The sequence below is a fragment of the Mesoplodon mirus genome (genome assembly GCF_964341445.2).
Source record: "Mesoplodon mirus genome assembly, chromosome: 7".
Classification (NCBI taxonomy): domain Eukaryota; kingdom Metazoa; phylum Chordata; class Mammalia; order Artiodactyla; family Ziphiidae; genus Mesoplodon; species Mesoplodon mirus.
The window spans coordinates 16,844,546-16,865,720 of NC_138983.1; the positions used below are offsets into that span (position 1 = coordinate 16,844,546).

General features: G+C 54.3%; 1 protein-coding gene across 1 annotated transcript; it reads right to left on the reverse strand.

The window, feature by feature from the left end:
• Nucleotides 1–779: 779 nt before the first annotated feature.
• On the reverse strand, nt 780–2,102 carry LOC309808615 (uncharacterized protein C11orf96 homolog). Its single transcript, XM_082629085.1, has one exon. It carries the CDS (start codon nt 1,776–1,778, stop codon nt 1,407–1,409), a length of 372 nt encoding a protein of 123 aa, XP_082485211.1. The 5' UTR covers nt 1,779–2,102; the 3' UTR covers nt 780–1,406.
• Between the last annotated feature and the right edge of the window lie 19,073 nt (nt 2,103–21,175).

The following is a 21,175-nucleotide window of genomic DNA, read 5'->3' on the forward strand; positions in this document are numbered from 1 at the left end:
TCTTCATGTGACCTTTCCCTCTCTGCTAGGTTTGTTTTCTCATCTGTAAGCAAAGGCGTGTGTGTGGGGGGGGACTCCGTGGTACCCAAGCGCCCTTCAGGCTCTGACCAAAGACAGATTCTTTGAGGACCCTTGAAGAGGGCAAAGGGAAGAGCTGGAGAAAAGGACCAAAGAACCGAAACAGCCGCCGTTTGCTCCCCCAGCGCAGGGGCGCCTGGCATCAGGCTGAGTCAGCGCTGGGGCAGCGGGGCCCTCACCCGCAGGCGACTTTGAGGGCGTACCCACACTCTCGCCAGCTCCCAGCCCTGCTTCGGACCCCACCACCCACATATCCCCGCCTGGGTCTCCTATCGCTGGCTCAGGCATCTCCCCACCCGTCGCCTAGAAAGGGCTCGGAGTGAGTGGGGTCTTCTGTGGTGGGTACCAGGCGATGACCCTGACCCGGGTCTCCCTGAGAGGTCAGCTACGCCAGGCAGGCGCTCTCCGTCCGCACAGCGCCAACCTTCGCCTCCCTAGCTGCTCCACCCCACCCTGGACACCGCCGATGGGGAACAGACCCGGGAGGCAGGAGAGCTCTGGGCCGGTGGATCCACCGGGGAGGCGGGTAATGCACCCGGGCGCCGGGGACGCGACGTCGTTCCGGTGACCGAAGCTTGTGGAGTTGCCTCCACCCGGGGATTCCCGCCCCCCCCCCCGTTCCAGCGAATCCTCCCCACTTCTCCCCCAGTCTTGGGAGCCTGGGCCCTCAAGGTTCAAGAAGTCAAGAGCCTTGAGAAATGCACTGTGCAAATATATTGACTTTATTTGTCTCCGTTCGGGAGTCTCACAGACATATCCAGGTAAAAAGATCGTTAAATAAACGCCGTCAGCCATCGCAATGCAAAAATAAATATCAATCCTCCGGCCACAGCAGCAGCTGCGCTGCGCCCCAAGTCCCATCGGCCGCGCCTAACAATTATAAAAGTGTTCAGCGAGAGTGTGTGGGCGTGAGTGTGAACGGGTGTGCGCTGGGGGGCACGGTGGAGCCGTGTGCAAAATCGGAGTTGCAAACCATCGGACAAGGGCGTGGAGCGGCTCTCCGGGAAGCCCTGGTGACCCGGGGCGACTCGGCGAGGGTGCGCCTCCCCGCACACACTCACAGCAGAGTTCGTACTGGGAAGAGTTAAAAAATAAACATTTACAAGGGCAGAGAAAGCGGGCCCCCTCCCTGGCGCCCCGGCGCGCGCTCCCGCCCAGGGCAAGCGCAGCTCGGGGTGCCCCGACCAGTTCGCAGCCGGGCTTGGGTGCAAGCGCTCGAGGGGCGGCGGTTCTCGGGGGGACCCCGGGGGGCGGGGCCCCTAGGGGTTCGCACACCTGTCCCCGGCGGGCCGCCGAGGCGCGCGAGTCCCGGCTGCGGGCGGCGCCCCTCACAGGGCCGAGTCGGAGTCGCTGGAGTCCAGGCTGTTTCTCAGTTTGCAGCTGCCGAGATGCTCCCTCTGCAGCGACAGGCTCTGCGTGCTGCGGCGCAGGCACTCCAGGCTCTGCAGGAACGACTTCTTGGCCTTCTCTTCCTCCATGGGGGACACGCCCTCCTCCTCCACCTCCTGGATCTCGTCGAAGGTCACCGGCTGCGTCTTGAAGCGGGACTGGCGCGGCCGCCGCAGCCGGCCCTTGCCCTTGGACAGCTTGGCGGGCCGCACGGGCTGTGGGAACTCATCGGCCAGGCACACGAAGTGCGGCATCACTGCCTGGTAGCTGGAGCAGATGCCCATCAGCTCGCCGGGCTTGGCGGCCGCCATGGCGCTGCCGGCGTCTTCGGGACCGGGCGGCGGGGCGGCGGGGCTCTCCGGGGGCGGCCGCTGCGCCGGGGCCCCCCGGGAGGCAGCAGCCTGGGGCTCGCCGGGCGGGGGATCCAAATCTGCTGCGGGGTGGCGGCGGCCCTCGCGGGCCCGGGTCGGCGCTCCTCGGGAGGGCAGGCGGACCCGTCGAGGGGCGCGGGGCTACGGGGGCGCTGCTCCGCTGCGCTCCGAGGCGCTCGCCGCCGCTGCTGTCGCCGTCTGCCCCGCGGCCGCCCGGCTCGCCGCTTATATAGCCGGCTCCTGCCCCCACGGCTGCGAGCTCGGATGACAGCGAATGCCTTTTAAAGCGTGCGCGCCCCGCGCCCTTCCGCCTGACGTCGCCCCGCCACTCTGGGAAAGTCGCGGCCCTTTCCCCAGCGCCGCCCGCCAGCCCGGCTCCGGAAGGCAGGCCCCGCCCGCGGGGGGTTCCGGGAGCATCCGAGGCTCCGGAGAACGCTGCGGAGCAGGGGCGCAGGGTGGCCCCGGAGCAGGGGTCCTGCCCGCCCTGGGATCCCCAAGTCTGGACCAACCGCTGCGACCGCGGGGGCCGCACGTCCGCCTCTCCAGCCTCCTAATCCCAGAGGCGCACAATCAAGGCGCTTGGTTATTTGGCCGCGCGGGTTCTGCGCTGAGCGCGCGGAGCGGGGGCAGCCCCCAGTCTCCTTGCTGCACGGAGAGCCAGGCCACCCGGCCTCCCCAAAACTGAGTTCCGAGGAAGGACTGGATGTCCTCTTTGGATCCATGCCACCTCCCTCCCCAAACACACACACACACACATACACACACGCGGGCACGAATACAAACACACCCGATTTTTCCAGTCCACTTCTCTTCCCTGTCTTCTCTCTGTTTGTCTCCTCACTACCCGCACCCCCAAGTCCCTCGCGCACCCCCATTCGTGCTCAGAAGAATGACACTTAGATATGGTACTAACAACAATAATGATCACTAACCATCTGGAGAGCTTTACTCCAGGCTAGGCAGTGAGCTGTGTTTTACATATATTCTCCTACTTCATCTTCCTAACAGTCCTGTGAGGTAATTCGTATTCTCCCAGTTTTTCATAAAGTGGAGGCACAGAGAGGAGAAGTAATTAGCCCATTGGAGACTGCTGGGGAAAAGTGGGCTCCACTCCAGAGTCCATGCTCTCATAGTCCCCTGTTAGGGGTTGATACCTACCAATGCCCCCACGGCTGGCTTCCAAGAGCAGGTCCCCTGCCCCGGGGTTCCCAGACTCCCAAGAGGAAAACTGTGAGCATTGCTCTGACACACGGCCCTGGGGTGCCAGCAGCCAGCTCACGGGGCTGCTGAGAAAGGAGGGAATCCATGGAATTTGGCCTCCGTTCCTTCCATAGCCATTCAACAAAGAGTTATTGAGAACCTACTGTGCATCAGCTCAGGAAAGTCCCTGCGCTCGTGAAAGTGACAGTCTAGGTAAGGGGGCACGACAGACAATAAACACCTAAACAAGAAATGTACTGTGGGTGGTGTGATAGCGATGCAGATGGAGAGGTGGAGGGGGTGGCGAGGAAGCAAGGAAAGGCTCCTCAGAGTGGGTGATTTTTTTTTTAATATTTATTTATTTATTTATTTTTGGCTGCGTTGGGTCTTTGTTGCTGCGCGTGGGCTTTCACTAGTTGCGGAGAATGGGCTCTAGCGTGCATGCTTCAGTAGTTGTGGTGCGTGGGCTCAGTAGTTGTGGCTCACAGGCTCCAGAGCGCAGGCTCAGTAGTTGTGGCACACGGGCTTAGCTGCTCCGCGGCATGTGGGATCTTCCCGGACCAGGGCTCGAACCCGTGTCCCCTGCATTGGCAGGCGGATTCTTAACCACTGCGCCACCAGGGAAGTCCCCAGAGTGGGTGATATTTAAGGTGCCCCCCAAAGGACAATCGTAGCACCACCAAGTGTTTAATAGATGCCACACTCTGAGCACTTTTTACGCATTAACTCATTTAATGTGTTCACTATTTTATTTAATCCTCTTAGCAGCCCTGGATAACAAGTACTTTTACTATCCCCATTTACAGATAGGAAAACCAAGGCACAGAGGAGCTAAGCACCTTTCCCCAAGGTCACACAGCTAGTAAGCAGCAGAGCTGAGATTCAAACCCAGACGACTTAGCTCCTAAGCCCTCTCGCTTACACACTACACTGAAGCTGTCTGCCCCTTGGAGGACAAAGAAGGAACCGGCGTGTGACCAGTGCGGGGAGAATGTTTAGGGCTGAGGGAATGTGGTGTAAAGACAGTGAGGCAGGAAGGAGCTTGGCTTATTCCAGGAACAGCAAGAAGACCCATGTGGCTAAAGTGGAGGGGGCAAGGGGCATGAGAAGTAAGGACACTCACGGAAGGCCTTGAGGGCCATGTTAAGGAGTTAGCATTTTCTTTAAAAAAACTTATTTATTTATTTTAATTTTTATTGGAGGCTAGTTGATTTACAATGCTGTGTTAGTTTCGGCTGTATAGCAAAGTGAATCAGTGATATATCAACATATATCCACTCTTTTTTAGATTCTTTTCCCATATAGGTCATTACAGAGTACTGAGTAGAGTTCCCTGTGCTTTACAGTAGGTCCTTATTAGTTATCTATTTCATATATAGTAGTGTGTATATGTCAGGAGATTGCACTTTATCCTGAGGGCTTTGGTAAGGCACTGGAGCATTCTGAGCAGGGGAGCTCCGTTCTATGTTTTTAAAAGCTCACTCTGGCTGCCGTGTGAAGAGTAACTGGAAAGGGTAGGGGAAGCAGCAGGCATCCCACATAGAAGATCGTTACATGACCCACAGATATAGGACACGGAAGACCTGGATGAGAGTGAAGAAAACGGAGCTGTAGGGAAGTGGTCAGATTTGGGATTTGTCTGGGGATAGGACTGAGAGAACTTGCTGATGGACTGGATGGCGGGAGGAGGTGTTGAGGGGAGGGGGGTGGAAATCAAGGCTGACATCTTTGTATTTGGCCTCAGCAAATGTTAGATGGTGGTGCCACTGATACAGGGGAGGGGTGTGGGGAAGAGAAGGTTGGGGAGGGGAGGGCCATTGTGGGGTTGGGGTCTGCAGGTTACCCATCAAAATCCACTACCCACCAGGGTGATGCCTGAAATGATCATATCAGAACCATATTATGTGAGAGAAAAATTAACTTCTCTAATCCTAAAGCCACTGTATTGGGGAGTTCCTTTTAATAGCAGCTTAGCAATATTCTGATACAGAAATTGGCACCAGGAATGGAAAGCTTCCATGTATAAAAACCCTAAAACATGTGGCACTGGCTTGGCCAACAGGTGGTGAGCAACATGGAAACAAATACTGGAGAATGGAAAACCAGTGACCCTTGTTATGTTGTGACAAAACGTTTAATAAAAACATTACCTGTGATAATTTGGAAGGCAGACCACATGCCTACCTGAGCCACTAATTCTAGAAAAATGGTTTGAAAGAGCCAAAACATTTTCATGTGTTGGCTGCTTGATGCTGCCTTTCGCAAGATACTACAAGAAAGAGATTGGCTGGTTTGCAAGAAGAGATGAACAGAAAAGGAGATAACATAGAAAATCACTGTCCTCAGGGCTGGAAAAACCAACTGGTTTTGCCCAAAGAACAGGAGATCAGACCTTTGGCGCTCAGAGCCTTTCTCAAAGCCTGTCTATTAGGCCAAACAATAAGCCAAACAAAGGAATCACCCTTGTGGCAAAGTATTCTCTTAGGGGTATTGCCTTGTCATCCAAGTCTATTATTTCAAATGTCCTCAGGGACTTTTAAACTTTCATTTAAAATGGGAGACAAAGGGCTTCCCTGGTGGTGCAGTGGTTGAGAGACCACCTGCCGATGCAGGGGACACGGGTTCGTGCCCCGGTCTGGGAAGATCCCACATGCCGTGGAGCGGCTGGGCCCGTGAGCCATGGCCGCTGAGCCTGCGCGTCCAGAGCCTGTGCTCTGCAGCGGGAGAGGCCGCAACAGTGAGAGGCCCGCGTACCGCAAAAAAATAAATAAATAAATAAAATGGGAGAGAAAGAGGTGGGTTGGGCAACACAGACAGACAGTAACTCCATCAAGAAAGGAACTTGGAGTGTGGTTACTGCCCACGGAACTGACTAGAAGCAGAAAGACCCAAAGCCTACTACGTTTCTGAAGGGGTTGTTATTATCAACGAAATTGAAAGGCTAGACTTCAAAAGCCCATGATTGTCCCAGCCTAAGTAAGCGCTCAAGGAGGACAGGCTTTCAACACCCTGTTGGGTGGTGGTCGAGAGCCACAGACAAGGAGGAATGTGCCAAAGGCAAAGCCGGGGGCCAGGGAGACACCAGATGAGGGAGTTGCCCCCAGAGAAGGGGGTCCCCCACCACCAGGGCGGGAAGGCCTCACCATTCTAGGGGGTGGAGCGTGGTAGAGACTGCTAGCTGTCCACCCAGCTGGGCCCACTTCCCAGCTTCCTTTGCAGCTCCGGGGGGCTGTGTGTCTAAGCTCTCATCTGTGCAAGTGAGCAGAAGTCAGACTCCTGTCTAACTTGCTTAAGAAGAAAGTCCTGCCCGGGATTTCCGTGTTCTTTCCCTCACACTGGCTGGAAGCCCTGGTGGTTTCGTGTTAAAGACAGCAGTGCCATCCTCAGTCTGGGTCCCTAAATGACCCTGTGGGATGGAGCTCTCTACCAACCCGAAACATTTCCCTTGGAGCTATTTTCTGAGAGCCACCAACTGAGTATTTTTAAGCTACTCTAATTTGGGGTCTCTATTATACTGACTTAGATTGTCCTAACCAAGAGAACCACTAGACATCCAGGTGGAGAGGTCGAGCAGGACACTGGAACTTAGAGGAGAGGCGAGGGATGTAGGTGGCCGTTTGGGACTCGTCAGGGTGTAGACAGGGGAGCGGGTGAAAACCCACCTTCCAGACAGAGCAGGGCTGGAATCAGCCAACAATGGGAGGAGTATGAGCCAGTCAAGGACTCAGAGAAGCAACGTCCAACAGGGTAAGAGCGACACCAGAAGAACATGTCAGAATCCCAGAGAAGGAGGTTTCTAGAAGGAGGGAGATGATTAGAATGGCAGTCTAAAGACAGGTCCTAGTCTGGCTCCACCTGAACTTCCTGTGAGGCCTGGGCCAAGCCCTTTGTTTCCCTGCGTTGAGGACGTCTCAGCTCCCCTGCTGCTTCCTCAGAGCGGCCTTCCTGGCCACGCTCTTCAAGGCTCCCCCCTCGGTCGCTGTCTACAAGGCCTTCTCATTTACTCATACTTGTCAGTGTGGTCTGCCTTCCCGGTGGACTCTGTCTTTCCAGGACAGGCTAGGTTGCTTCCCCTGGTCACCCTGGGACACGGGGTGGCCATTACTGGGGATGCAGGATGGTCCCTGTTCTCAGCAGGCCTGTAGCCCTGGAACTGCAGAGGAAGGACAGAGAACGTCATCTGTGCAACACCTACTCTGTGCCAATAGTGCTTTACACGTGCCTCTCTTAAATCATCCTCATGGCATCCCTTAAGGGGGACCCTACTATCACCCCATTTTACAGCTGAGGACTGAGGGTGCTTTGCAGCTTACCGGGGTCACCTTTGGTGTTACGTGCTGAAGCCGCCACTCAAGCCAGGTCTGCCTGACTCAGAAATCAGTGCTCACTGTTTGCAACAGTGCATCTCACCATCGCTTTGATGTGCCGGGAACAGCACAGGACTAGAATTCAGACACCCAGGTTGCAGCATCAGCTCCATCAGCCACATACCCTGTGGCGTTGAACCCACTGCTTCCCATCTCTGAGCCTCAGTTTCCCCATCCGTAAAGTGAGGAGGCTAGACTCGGATTTGCTGGGGGCCCCTCCAGCTCTAATATTCTAGAATCCTTGGAAGGATGTACAGATGGGGGGACCCAGTTGCAGGAAGCAGATGTTTCCTCTTGGGCCAGAGAGGGGCAAGCAGCCCGGGCTGAGGCTGCAGGGGAAGGCTCCCCTCCATGGAGGGGGCTGCTGGGGGAGCAGACGGGGCAGGAAGATGGCAGCAGACTGGGGAGGGGCTTGTGCCATCACCTCCTCCACCATCCCCACCCACACTTTGGCTTTCGGGCAGAACCAGGGTTTGAAAATAGCGACCACCGGTTATTCGGCTATTAGCAGGGCTTTGTTTCCAAGGGAGCCTGCGGTACCCTGGCCCAGGTCAGAAGGGAGCAGGGATGCTGAGTCCGTTCCGGGATGCAGAGAGGCAGTGAGCCACGGAGGCCGTGCAGCAAGGTGGGAAGAACCAGGTCAGGGTGGTTCTGGTCACAGGTCCTCCTCTGCTTCCCGACAAGAGGGCTCGGCCTCTTCCTGTGGCTGCTTTGCTGCCCTGGCACAGACCTATTGCCAGCTAGAAGCCTGGGTCAGCTGGCTGTGCCCTCCTGCTCGCCCAGAAGTCTCCCCAGAGTGGATCTCAGGCCTCCAAGCGCTCAATGAGGTCATGGTTATTCCACATGTTGCTGTTTGGGTCCATCTGTACTCTGGGTGTATTTGGCTCAGCGACCGCTTGTCTACGTGTGTGTGTGTGTGTGTGTGTGTGTGTGTGTGTGTGTGTGTGAATCCAGGTGTGCGGAGATGGAATACAAATGTGAATGTGGCATAAGGAGTGGGGAGGAACAAGTGCCAAGGCCTCTCCCCAGGGGTCCTGCCGCCGGGCCCCACCCTCCCCTCCTGTTGCGCCCTCTCCCCCGCTGTGGGCCCTTCGCACAAAGCCCGTGGCTTCAGCATCCAACCACCTGCTTCTGCCTCACTCAGAATGAGCTCTTGGTCTGGTAAGACTGTGAGCATAAAAGTGTTTTGATAATTTTGCTGGACGGTTGCCATGACAATCCCCAGCAAGCTCCAAGAGAGGGTGTTGGTGTGTGCACGGGAGCGGGGAGAGAGTGTGAGCCTGAGAGACAGAGAGAAGGGATAGGGCGCAGGGAGATCCCCAGCGATACCCTCAAGTCAGATCTTCAGCCTCCAGTCCCCTCCACCCCCCCGGTGGCCCCATTCATGTCACGATGAGCTCACTGTCTAATCTGGGCCTCACTGTACGCAGTGCAACAGAATACCAGCTGCTGGCAGGGAGGCTGCTGGAGCTGGCACGGCAGGGCTCGTCCCACTGGGGGAGGCACCCTGACAACCCCCCACTCCCAGGATGAACCCCAGGGAACACGATCCTGGACTGGGGAGCAGGGAGATTCTTGGGGACCCAGAGCCCAGGGAAACCTCCCAACAATCATGCCCAGGCTGTGGGCCTGGCTTGCTGATGTGAATAATGGGAATGCATTTCCCTGCTAAGGGCTTGCTACCTGGCACAGCTTTGGCGGCCCAGGGTCTGTGGCCCAGTCCTTCCTGCATGTTTTGCAGGCCTGAGTGTCACCTCTCCCGGGCCTGCTGGCCAGGGAATCACTACGTGGATAATGATAACATTACCATCTGTGGCACTTGAGCTTGGCAAAGCAGTTTCCCCTCTATGACCTCAGCAAAGCAGGGATATCTTTGCTGTCTTTTGAGTGGAGAACAGGGGCTCAGAGAGGGGAGGGAAACTAGATGAAGCTCACACAGCAAGCAGCAAGGTGGTGGCAGAATAAGGATGGAACCCAGTCCTGAACTTTTTAGTCCAGCTTCGCTGGCCTGAGGACAGGTTCTCCGGAAGGGGTCCATCTGGCACTGCCCCTCACATATAGGCAGGGAAACTGAGGCCCAGAGATACCCCCCAGCTAGTAGGCCTAAAGCAGCGCATGCAACCTCAAATTCTGAGAAATTTCACCACCTCTACTGAACCACGAGCCAGCCCCATGTGTTCCCCAAAGCAAGCCCCAGGAACTTATTTATGTTCCAAGGTTAAAGTGCCAGTCTCTGCCCTGGAAGGAGAGTCTTCTGGTTATTGGCAAAACAGAGCAGAGGGCAGCTGGAGCTGGCCGAGAACACAGACGTGACGGGGCCAGAGGTCTTCCCAGTTAGTGCCAAGTCCCAGCTGCATAAGGCAGCATTTCAAAGGGCCCCGGGCTAGCCTCTGCTCTTGGAGCTGTGTGGCCTTGGGCAAGTCGCCTCAGCTGTCAGAGCCCCGGTGTCTACAGCTATCAAGAGCCAATACGCACAGGAGCCCTGGGAGGAATGGCTTTCTGTGTTCTGGGAAGCAGCTGCCCAGGAACAGCAGTCTCTGAAGATAGAGGTGCGCTCATGCCTGTCTCCAACTTGGCTCAGATCCATAACAACTCGGATCTGAGCCCGGATACGGATGTTTCAATAATTATCATCATGGCAGGGGGGCACCAAAAAGAAAGTGTTGTGGGTTCTGAAGACAACCCACAAAGAAGACGTTCACGCAGCCTCGGCAATGGGTAACAGCATGAGAAGAGGCAAACAGCGTATCGAGACTGCCTGCTTGGGCACCCTGGTTCTAGTGTTTGCCAGAAAGTTCTTCTGCACTGCTACCCTGTGAAGGCGGAGGCCTTGTGCCTGCCCCATCCTTTACCCAGGGTGGCGGTTATGAGGATCAAACCAGATTATTCTATGAGAACATAATGGGGTAAAACTTGCCCTGCAGGAGGGTGAATTTTTAAATGTATTCCAAAAAATTAGGGTTGAAACGATGCCCTGTTGTGTGATGTGTTGTGAGCCTGGCCTTGAACTGGCACACACCATCAGCCTCGTGAAAAGCTCCTGGCCCTCCATGGGGGCCCAGAGACTCCATTCTCCCCACTCCCTGCCTGTCTGCCTCCTCAGACATTGTCTCCAGCTGCCCAGTGGACACAAGATGCCTGCCTGCTGCACCCCAGTCTCTTTGCACATTTTGGACACGCTGGGGCTGCAGGTCACTCCCGGAACAGCCCACTTAAGGCAGCCTCTCTCCGACACTGCCCTCCTATAACTGGCCCATGGAAGACATCTCCCCCTTCTTTCTTTAAGGCGGCAACAGCTGCCATTTCTCCAGCCATTCCCTCACAGGGACACCCAAGGGAATGGGATTTCAAGGAACAAGTTTTCTTCAGGCCAGGCACCAACACAAAGCACTCGGTACCTATCATCTCCCCCTTAAGTTTATCCTGCAAGATGGGTGTTGCTACCTCCAAACTTTAGATGAGGAAACAGGCTCAGAGACGTTAGGGAACTTTCACAAGGCCACACAGCCAGGCAGAGATAGAGCTAAGGTTTGAACCCAAGTCTGTCACTGCCAAAGCTCATCTCATCATCCATCAGCAGCTCCCACGATGGTGACGCCTGGACCTGCCCAGACAGGGGTTCAGTGAAAGGAGGGACACGATGAAGTGGCTGTGCCTGGGGAAGAGTCTGGAATTCCAACTGGGAGGCTCCACTTCCCAACAACTTTTTTTTAAATTTATTTATTTATTTATTTTTGGCCGTGTTGGGTCTTCGTTGCTGTGCGTGGGCTTTCTCTAGTTGTGGTGAGTGGGGGCTACTCTTTGTTGCGGTGCGTGGGCTTCTCACTGAGGTGGCTTCTCTTGTTGTGGAGCACAGGCTCTAGGCACACGGGCTTCAGTAGTTGTGGCACGTGGGCTTAGTTGCTCTGCAGCATGTGGGATCTTCCTTGACCAGGGATCGAACCCATGTCCCCTGCATTGGCAGGCGGACTCTTAACCACTGTGCCACCAGGGAAGTCCCCCAACAACTTTTCCAGAGAGAAGCCTGGTGTCCTCTGGCCCAGGCAGTGGCCGGGTTGGGTGGGGAGAGGAGTGTGGATGACATCCAAACCCACTCCTTTGCCCGTGGTGATGGCAAGGGGCCCTCCCCACCCACGGGCATCTCGGCACTTGACACAGTGCAGGCAGGGCCCAGCCAGACAGTGGGTGCGCCAGGACCTCCCAGGGAGGTGAGAGGGCACTCGGAGCAGTGCCATCAGGCCAGGGGCTCCCTCCCGCATCTGAGATTACTGTTTGAAGATACGAAGAAGAAAACCACAAAGGCTTGGTTGATGGGGGTCATGAGGCCAGAGGAAATGGAATAGAACTGCCAGCTGCCAGCGCAGGAAGGAAACTTCCAGATGAGCTGGGTCAGTGTTCAGAGTGAGGGGTGTGGCTCATTAGTGGGCCATACAATCAGTTAGGGAGCCATCACAAGCATTTTTGAATGATGCACAACAGACAACATCAGAGTAGAGACGTGTAATAAAGTATTGTTCTATTAAGCTTTAGTTTTAGTTAAATGTGTGTGTAAACTTTTTTTTCTTAACCATGAACTGTGGTCAAAACACCTACAAAAAATTAAATTTGTGCAACCCCTGTATTCTGCAGGTGGGAAAAGTGGGGCCAAGTGCAGAAGGGCTTGGCCCAGGGCCCAGAGGCAGGATGCCAGGACACTACTGCCCCAGCACCCAGGGGCCACCTTTCAGAGGCCCAACTTCTTACTCACCTTTTAACCTTAGACACAATCAGCCTTGCCAACTGTTACCCCATGTTGCTCCCAGGCGAGAGTGGGAAGAATACACTGCTTTGTATTGGGGTGGGGGGAAATGGGGTGTCGTGAAAGAACTTTCTCCTTCCTCTCTGGCTCTCCCCCCGCCTCCTTTCCCTCCTCCCAAGCCCCCCTCCATGGGAACACCCCAGAATCAGGTCCCTTTCCACACTCCTTCCCACTGCCCCCCACCCCAGTGGCCCCTGTACAGCCGCCTCCTGAGTCTCTCTTGGCCAGGCTGGGGCCGCTCTCCCCCAAGGCCTTGTCCTAGACCCGTCTACACAGAAGTCACGCCACCTCCATCACAGTGAGATCTGCCCCAAGCCCGCAGGTTGGAGGATCCTCCTCCCCGCCTACATTATTTGATGATGACAGTTACCCAGACCGAGACAGGTCTACACTGTCACGCTCAATTCTCGCAACAACCCAGTCTTATTGGCAGACAAACTCAGGGCAAGAAATTTGCCAAAGGCCACACAGCAGTAAGCGGAGGAGCTGGCTCTAGAACCAGGTCTACACGGCACCAAAACTGACACCTGGACACTCCCCTGCCCGGCTGATTCCCGGCAGCCTTTCCTCCAAAGGATCCTGGATGGAGCAGGATGACTGTCGGGGAGGGGGGAGTATCTCTTACCTTAGTTGCAACCAGGAAAGGAAGGTTCCAGCCCTGGGAGGGGGAAGAATACTGGAAATGTTCTCCCAAGCCCCCTGAGTCCCTCCTCCAGGAGAGGACGACAGCCTTCTCTGACAGGGGAGCTTGGAGAAGGCAGTGGCCTGGGGGAACGGCGAATCCCTTTCCTGCCCACTTGCAGATGTGCCCGCCCACAGAGAGGGAGTGTGCTGCTCGGCTCCTGTGTCCCCCGCCTGGGAGGGAGGGACACGGGGAAGGGCCAGCGTCCACCTGCTGGAAGCAGGCCTGGAGGCCCACCTCCTCGGCTCTCCACGCGCAGGCGTGGCGAGGCTGGCAGTGACTCTCCCAGCAGCTGGTGGGGACAGGGCCTGCTGTGCTGTTTCCTTGAACAGGGTGCCCCAAGGCCCAGACTTGGTGAGGGAGTATCAAGAGTCTGACCATGGTCATGGATAGAAGCCAAGGTCTCCCATCCAGCTCTGTCAGACATGTTGACCTCACAGCTGAGCCCTGTGTCTGTTTTTCTTTTGCTTCAGGACTCGCGGCAAGAAGGGTGTTACCAGCACCAGGAAACCCAACATCCTTTCTCCTCACTGCTCCCAGAGTGCCTACCAGGCCACACACGCAGAGCCCTCTGCCTGGGCTCCCGTCCCGGTCTCGCACACGTCTCCCCACCTCGAGTCCCATCCCCTCGCTCCCTCCTGATAAGTACGTTTTCCTAAAAGTCTCAGCCCTCGGAAGCTCCCCACTATCAGAGCCTTTGGCCTGGGGCGGCTCCCAGGCCTGATCTGGGCCCATCTTCTTCTCTCACTGTCTCTCCTCCAGCTCAGCACTCCCTACACAGGCCCTGGACACAAGCCACCTAGGCTCCACTGCTCATGAGCCTTCAGGCTGTTACTTCAGGGTCCTCCTTCCCATTCTCCAAGTGCCTCCTCCGCCATGCAGCCTTCCATGACCACTACCCCAAATTACGTCCCATATTCCTCCAACACGTGTGGCACTCACTGTCAGGACCCCTTGTTCCACATTCACCTTGTTATTGAGGTTCTTCAAATATGCATCTTGTTTTCTCAACAAACGACACATTACATGACAATTCTAACACTGGTTAAGATGTACTGAGTGCTTGCTTACTCTGTGCCAGGCACAGCCTCTCCTTCAAGGAGAGCTTTCTAGAGCACTGGCCTGGCACATTATTGCTGCTCAAAGCATGGCACGATTTTCTCAAATATACACAAACACTGGTGGTAGGAGAAGTTGGGGCAACCTTTCTGGAAAGTCATTCACATTATGTATTCAAGGCCTTAAAAATACGTATAGCCTTCCAAATCTGGGCCAGGACCCCACTTTCAGGAATGTATTCTAAGAAACAATCATACACGTGCACAAAGGTTTGGCCATAGGACGGCTGCAAAAGTGGAGGGCTGGTGCTTCAGTTTCATCAATTGTAAAGTGGGAATAAAAATAATGCCTAGCCCATGGCCTGTTATGTGGATTCATAAATCATGAGTTAATGTATGTAAAGCACTTAACATAGTGCCTGGCACAATATTCAGGCTCTATAAAAATGTTACTTATCTCTTCTTTTATTATTTGAATTGAGGTCTGATTGAGGCCAAATCCTGGACTCCTAGCTACACTGCCGCCCCACCATCCACTCTCATGATTTCCAAAATCAACAGAATGGTTACAAATAGCAAAAGCAACTCCAACCTGAACAATGCTTGAGTTATCCGACACAACGGACTGGGTACATAATGATACAACTATATACCATTCTATGCAGCCACTTCTTAAGGAACAACAATTAATGTCATGCATCATGCGTCAATTTAAAAAATAAGTAGCAAAAGGCTACAAGTTGATGAGTTCAGTATGAAGTTGCTTTCTTTTTTTTTTTTTTTGAAGTATACAAACGTGTAGAGAAGAAATCCACTGCAAAATGTGAAGAGCTGTCATCTCTGGTGTGAAGTTATAAATGATTTTCCTTTTATCTTTCTTTTAAATTTCTTACCAAGAACACATATCCCTTTTGTAGTTAGGAATAAACACTCATGTTGAAGAAGAAAATGAAAACCATGCTGGTTTACTTCTATCTGTAATAGGAGGGGTGGTGTCTCCCTTTTATATGTTCCCTACTGCATCTAACACACAATTTCTGGACATAAAAGCCCTGGTCTTGAACACAATTCCTGATTCAAGATTGCCTGGCAATCTTGTTTACTCTTCCAGGCCAAGGCATTCTGTACAGAATCTAGAAATGGCCTGCAAGGACAAGAAAACAATGTGACTGGCGGGGGTGTGTCACACTGGTCTGTGACCCGCTCGCCAGGCTGGGGAACATCATGAACTGACCCGAGGGGGAAGAGGCAGTGGAACCCAGCCAGGGCTGGTGCATTAGGAGACCAATTACCTGGGGAGCATGTGGCGAGGCTGCTAAGAGCTACCGGGCCTCGATGCAAGGCCGCTTTGGCATCTGGGAGCTCTCTTCAGTGCGCTGTAAAAAGCTTCCCAGGAGACACTTAAGTGCAGCTGGACCTTAATATGATCAGCCTCTGCGTGCACAATTCCCATCTTACTCTTCCTCCCACAGCCACTGGGCCTCCCCTCGCTGCCCGCAACAGAGGTGCAGGCACCCAGGGAGCCGGGCAAGGGGAAAGGTAGGGTCACAGGGCCATCTGTCAGTCACAGCGGCACTGCCCACCCAGCAGAGGGGTTAGGGTTGGGGCTAGCAGGGCATGTGGAATGTTCTACTTAAAACGATTACATTGCTAGGCACATTAGTGTCAGACATGTCACATTCATGAGCTCGACCCTCACAAGACCTCGGAGAGGTGGCTGCCTCTGTGTCCACTTCACAGCTGGAGACTGAGGCTTGGGGGCTGACAGACGGGTCCAAGGTGACTCAGCTAGGAAGGACAGAGTGGGACTCAAGGCCAGGTCAGCCTGGCTCAAGTTGAAGCTAGACCCACGGGGGCTCTGCAGTAAGTCTGCCAGATGTGGAGCCTGGGACAGAGCGGGGGTGGGGGTGGGGTGTCAAAGCTCTTTCCTAATTCCACCCTTGCAGGCAGCACTGTGACAGTAAGGGGGGCCTGACCAGTCTTGCCTGAAGGTATCCAGCTAAGTCCCCCGAGGAGCTGATGCAGAGCTCGGCCTGCTCTATGTTTGGCAGGAAGACGCTCCCTCGAGCTGCGCCAGGGATCCTGGCCACGTGCCGAGCCACCCGGCCGGGGCGGCATGGAGACCGCCAACACCAGTCCCTGGAGGGTTGCCCCAACAGGCACTGCGACCTTCTGGGGCTGTCTGTGCCCATGTTCCCTCTTGTCACCAGGGTCTGCCTTCAGCTGGGGATCTCAGAAGAGGTCGCGGAACCTCAGAGCGGTGGGAAGAACACTGGCCTGGGCACTTGCTGTGGCTCTTCACGCTGCTTCTGCCGGCGTGGCCCTGGGTGGCCCTCAGAAGAGCATCTGTCCAACGGGGAGAGTAGCTCCTAGCCTACACCCTCACAGGACTTGTGGAGACAAAGAGCAAGGCGGGGGGAGAGTCCGCCAGCTCTCCTCTCTGGCCGCCCCTCTCCCAGCCCAGGGCGGGAGGCCCTCCAGGGGGCCGACTGGGGGGCGAGCGGGAAGCCACACACTCAGACTTCCTCCCCAGATTTTTGCCTCTAGGCTAACTGTCCTCCTTTCCCCTTCACACGGGGTGAAGAGAGGCTCGTGGCGAACATCAGAGACAGGGTGCAGGGAAGAAATTAGTGGCTAATCCCTTGATACATTTTTCAGAGAGAACATTCCAGAAAAGTTTTCTCTAACCAACAGGGGCATGGGGGAGACACTTCTGGGGGGCCCTCCTCCTCTCCTGGACTCTCCTGAGTCCCGACCGGGTGGGCAGCAGCCTGAATACCCCAGGCCCGAGTCTGGGAGGCCCTCACGGCATCCGTCGTCCACCCATCCCACAAACCTTCTTTAGGCAGGGACGACACAGCCCGCAACCCAGAATCGCTTTCTGGAGGGTGTGGGTTCCTTTCCTAGATGGTCCCATCCTCATGCTGACAAGGGTGGGGGCAGGGAGGGACCTCGTGGCAGAGGCTCCGACTCAGTCCTCAGAGCGACAGAACGGGCGGGGGGAGGGCCTCCCCGCTGCAGCCTCCTGGAAAGGCGAGGCCGCCGTTCGGTCTCCGCGGCTAATGCTGCTCCGGCAGGCTCGCGCTCGCCTTCTGGGGGGGCGTCTGGAGCATCACAGGCGCTGCGCGGCAGGCGCTGGCCACAGCGCTCGCCCACACCCTTCCTGCAGTGGGCGGCTAACTGCAACCTGATCACGCAGCCCTCGAGAGCCCCGCGCCTGGCCCACCACTTCCTCCTGCTTCCCGCCCCCTGGGGAGAAGCTTCCAGGCTCCCAGGCAAGGACCCGAGGTTTTGCCGGCTGCTAAAGGGGATGAGAAAGCACAGACCCTCCAGCCCCAGGAGACTCAGGCTGCGGCTTCCCCCATCCCCCCTACGCCAGGGCCGGGGGAGGCCCAGAGATCGCACTAAATGCCTGCGGACGAGTAACCACGCAGCAGCCTGCCCACGAGGGACACCCAGTCTCAGGATCTAATCTATCCTCTCTAGGTACCTCAGTTTCCTCATCTGTTTAAAAAACCAACCAACCGCCTCATAGGGTTGCTTTTAAGAATAAGTCAGATTATGTATGCAACAGGTCCAGTAAATACTCTACACTTCTGGCTTTCACCTTTCCTTCCCTTTTAGAAACCTAGACCTTGTGTCCAGAGTTAAAAGCTAGTGGGGTCAGAGGCCAGGATCCTGCCTGAGCACGTCCACACTCGTGGAGGCCACATGAGAATAGGGACTGCCCCTGGTGTCCAGGGAGTATGACATCACCATTACATGGAGGGGGAGTGATAGCATTCAAATAACTGTAATGATAACAGTGTCACACATGCCTTGGTCATCTCCAAGTTGGCTCATCTGAGAAAACAATCTTTTGGGTAATGTTAGCTACAAAAATACTACCTAATTTATCCTGTTTTCCTACGCACCCAGCTGAAAGCCCAGCCCAGCATGGGGCCCTGGTCACAGGCTGGGGAAGGCTTTTCTGATTTGTCACAGCAGTACTAAGCCAGCTGGAAAAGGCACCATTAGCCTGTGTTCCACCCTCATTAGTAAACATCAAAATAATTTCCCTGCTGACCCCGAGACACAGGAATCATCATATCCAAGAATGGATTCCAGCAGCACAAAACTGACAGGGGTCTCCTACTGGGGTTCCTTGCAAAGGGAAGCTGGGAGGGGGTAAGGAGACAGTTGTAAACTAAACCCCTCTGAGGAGAGCGTGGGGGTGGGACCACATACATGTAAAGATTTAAACAAACAGAATGCGTCACTATGGAAACATTCGGCTTTTTCAAAGGCATAGTTAAGAAAATAAAGCCATCAAGACTTCAGATTCAACACTACAAGTGTTTATGACCAGAAAAGGCAAAGCGGGTCTTAGATAGTCTGCAGCCAAGTAAAAGCTGCCAGAACTCAAGGAAGAAATATTCCCAGCAGGGCAGGGACCCATCATATGTCAGGGTTTTCTCTGAAGCCGTCCAACTGGAGCGTTCTGCTCACTGCAGTGCCCACTTAACTCTTCTGGGGTTGCCATGACACAATTCAGGAGACGGTGCCACTTACTGACCAGGTCCAGACATACCTGCCACTCACGAGGGCAGGTCATACCAGCCATGGAGGCGGCAGGGAGTCAGTGTCACAGGAAAAGGGCAGGTTTATGAGCTGTGACCCAAACTTATTAGGAATCATCAATGCCATGTGAGTTAGTGGTTAGTTGTATACTGAGGATACAATCTGATGTTGTGTCAGACTGTTCCGACCCACGCTTTGAGGCAAGGTGCCTGTTGTCAACATGTTTTTAGCGTGCAGAGCTCACCCTGCTTCTCGGGCTGTCTGCTGATCGGAGTCGTGGTATGGGTAAGCATCGTGAGGAAGCCTGATGCTCAGTCTGGGCATCAGGGTCCTCAAATGTACTCACAGATAAGAATGGAGGAAGGGGCCACCTGTCTACCTCTGAACGTTTGCTTGGATATGGTCAGGAAACATGTTCTCAGTCACTTGCCAGGAAGGTTAGATGAGAATTTGTCTAATTTGTCATAAATTGGGCTGTGTCCCCCCAAAAGGAGCTTCCCCCAGTAAACTGGACAGTTCTAGTCCAGTTGGCAGCAGAGTTTCTGACTAGGAGATGCTCATGTTGATTAAGGAGAGATGAGGTGCAGATACCTGCACTGGTTCACAGGAAAGCCAGGGGACAAACAGAGTGGCCCGGCAGTCAGCCTGGCCAGCAGGGCACTAGGGTGAGCTTGGGTTGCCTGCTCTGCCTGAGCAAGCCCTGAGGCTCATGGGCCTGGGGGTGCCCACCATTCTGCCTAAATCCTGCACGGCAGAGGGAAAAGCACAGTCTAGGCGTGAGCCTGTGCTGTATGTACTGGTTCTGCCGTTCATAAGTCCTAGGAAATGACCTCACCTCTTGGAGGCTCAGTTGCCTAGTCTCTACAATGGGAATAGCATCTTGTTTTGGCAGGGCTTCAGGGAGGATTAGGAATTATGTATGAAACGCTCCTAGGACGGTTATTAAATTGTCCTGGCAGGTTACTAAAGCTCAAAAAACAGGCAACTAAAAAACTAGACCTGTTTTTCTTCATGCGACAGCCGTTATATTTGCTCCTTCTGCTTTACAAGTAATGTTGGCAAAAACAGCTTCGCCCTTAATTCCTAGTTAAGATCTACCACCAGTAAAACACAGCAACAGGTTGGTGCAGTCACTGACCATGGGCCTCCTTTGCTGGGGTCTGGAATTCCTGTCCGGTCCTAACCCTGTACTTTTATTCTATGGCAAGTACCTACCTGACATTTCAGAAGGGACATTATCTTAGTGGTAGAAAGAATGGCAGTTCTGGCATTTGACAGCCAGAAACAAAACCTAAGACTGCTGCTCTCAGGGAAGAAACCCAGGTGGTTGTCCACGCTGTCTGCTGAAGAGTAGGAGTTAGTTTCCCTGACAGACAGGGCAGTGATGAGGGAAAAGGTGAAATCGTAGCTGACGTGAGGGGAGAGCATGATCCCGGGTCAGGCGGGATGTGGTTAAGACCTGGAGTCATCTATCTGCCAGCCCTGTCACTTGTGGGAACAGAAGAGAAATTTCCCCAGGTCATGCAGCCAACTCATAGCCGAAGCTGGCTGCACCACCCTGGCCAGGTTGTGTTTGTTTGAATTGGAGGAAAGCTAGGGATTAAGTAGGTTTCATTTTATAGTTATGGTGATTTGTACCTCCCTCACGGGAAGGCTCAGTCAGTATGATGTTCAGATTTCATAAAGCATTTAGCATTTCTTAGAGAAAGGAGCAACACACAGGGAACAACATTTAAAAGAAAGAGACTGTTTCAAGAAGCTACAGAGCTTGTCAGAGAACAGCGCCTGGCCAGGCATGGCATTCATCTGCCTTCTGGGGAAGAGCCTGCCCAGCCTTTGGCATTTTATTGTGATCATGGAGATCATCAATCTTACAGCACGGAATGGAAACAAGATCAAAAGCAAGAAGGCTTGCTAAACTTTCCCCGCAGGGAGCTAAGGGGAACTCTAACTCTCTCGCCCTACTTTCATCCATTTAAATCCATTCTCTTTCTCTCCGGTTTTCCCTGTCTTGGTTTGGAATTGGCATGCTGCTCCTAAGTCAAGGGGTCAGGAAGACACATGCTTTTATGATGCAACAAGGGGCAGTTGCTCTGTCTGCTTTGGGAACCCTGGTGACATCAGAGACTAACCCTTTCATCTCGTGAACATGTGTAGAAGAAAACACTGAGTCAGAAGAAAGCCTTAGTCATAGGGCTACTGAACTCCAAAGTGAACAGGACTGTTAGGTAACTGAGTCTATTCCCTGTAGGACCGCTCCCGCTCCTATCTGGCTAGGGTTTAAATGACTCAAGTCATTCTCCAGGGGGAACTAATCTATGTAGAACAGCTGCCACTAGCAGGGCATTTGCTGCTCTTCAGCCGAAATTTCTCATGACATCACTCAATTCTTCCTCCCTTTGAGGGGACAGTTTTCTCTTGTATTTCAAGTAGTCCAGGTGGCTGCTTGGAGATGCACTGGAGAATACCACCTCTGCTCTTTATTCAGAGGCCTGTAACCTGTCTGGGCATATCCTGGGAAGATGGACAGGCAAGGAGACTCAGTTAAATAAAGTGCTCCCAGAATATGCAGCTTTGCATCACAATAGCACACAAGCCAAGATGTTCAGGAGTCAAGGCAGACTTCAGCAAAGCTCTGTTTGGGTTTTAGCAGCTGTCTGCCTACGGAAGGC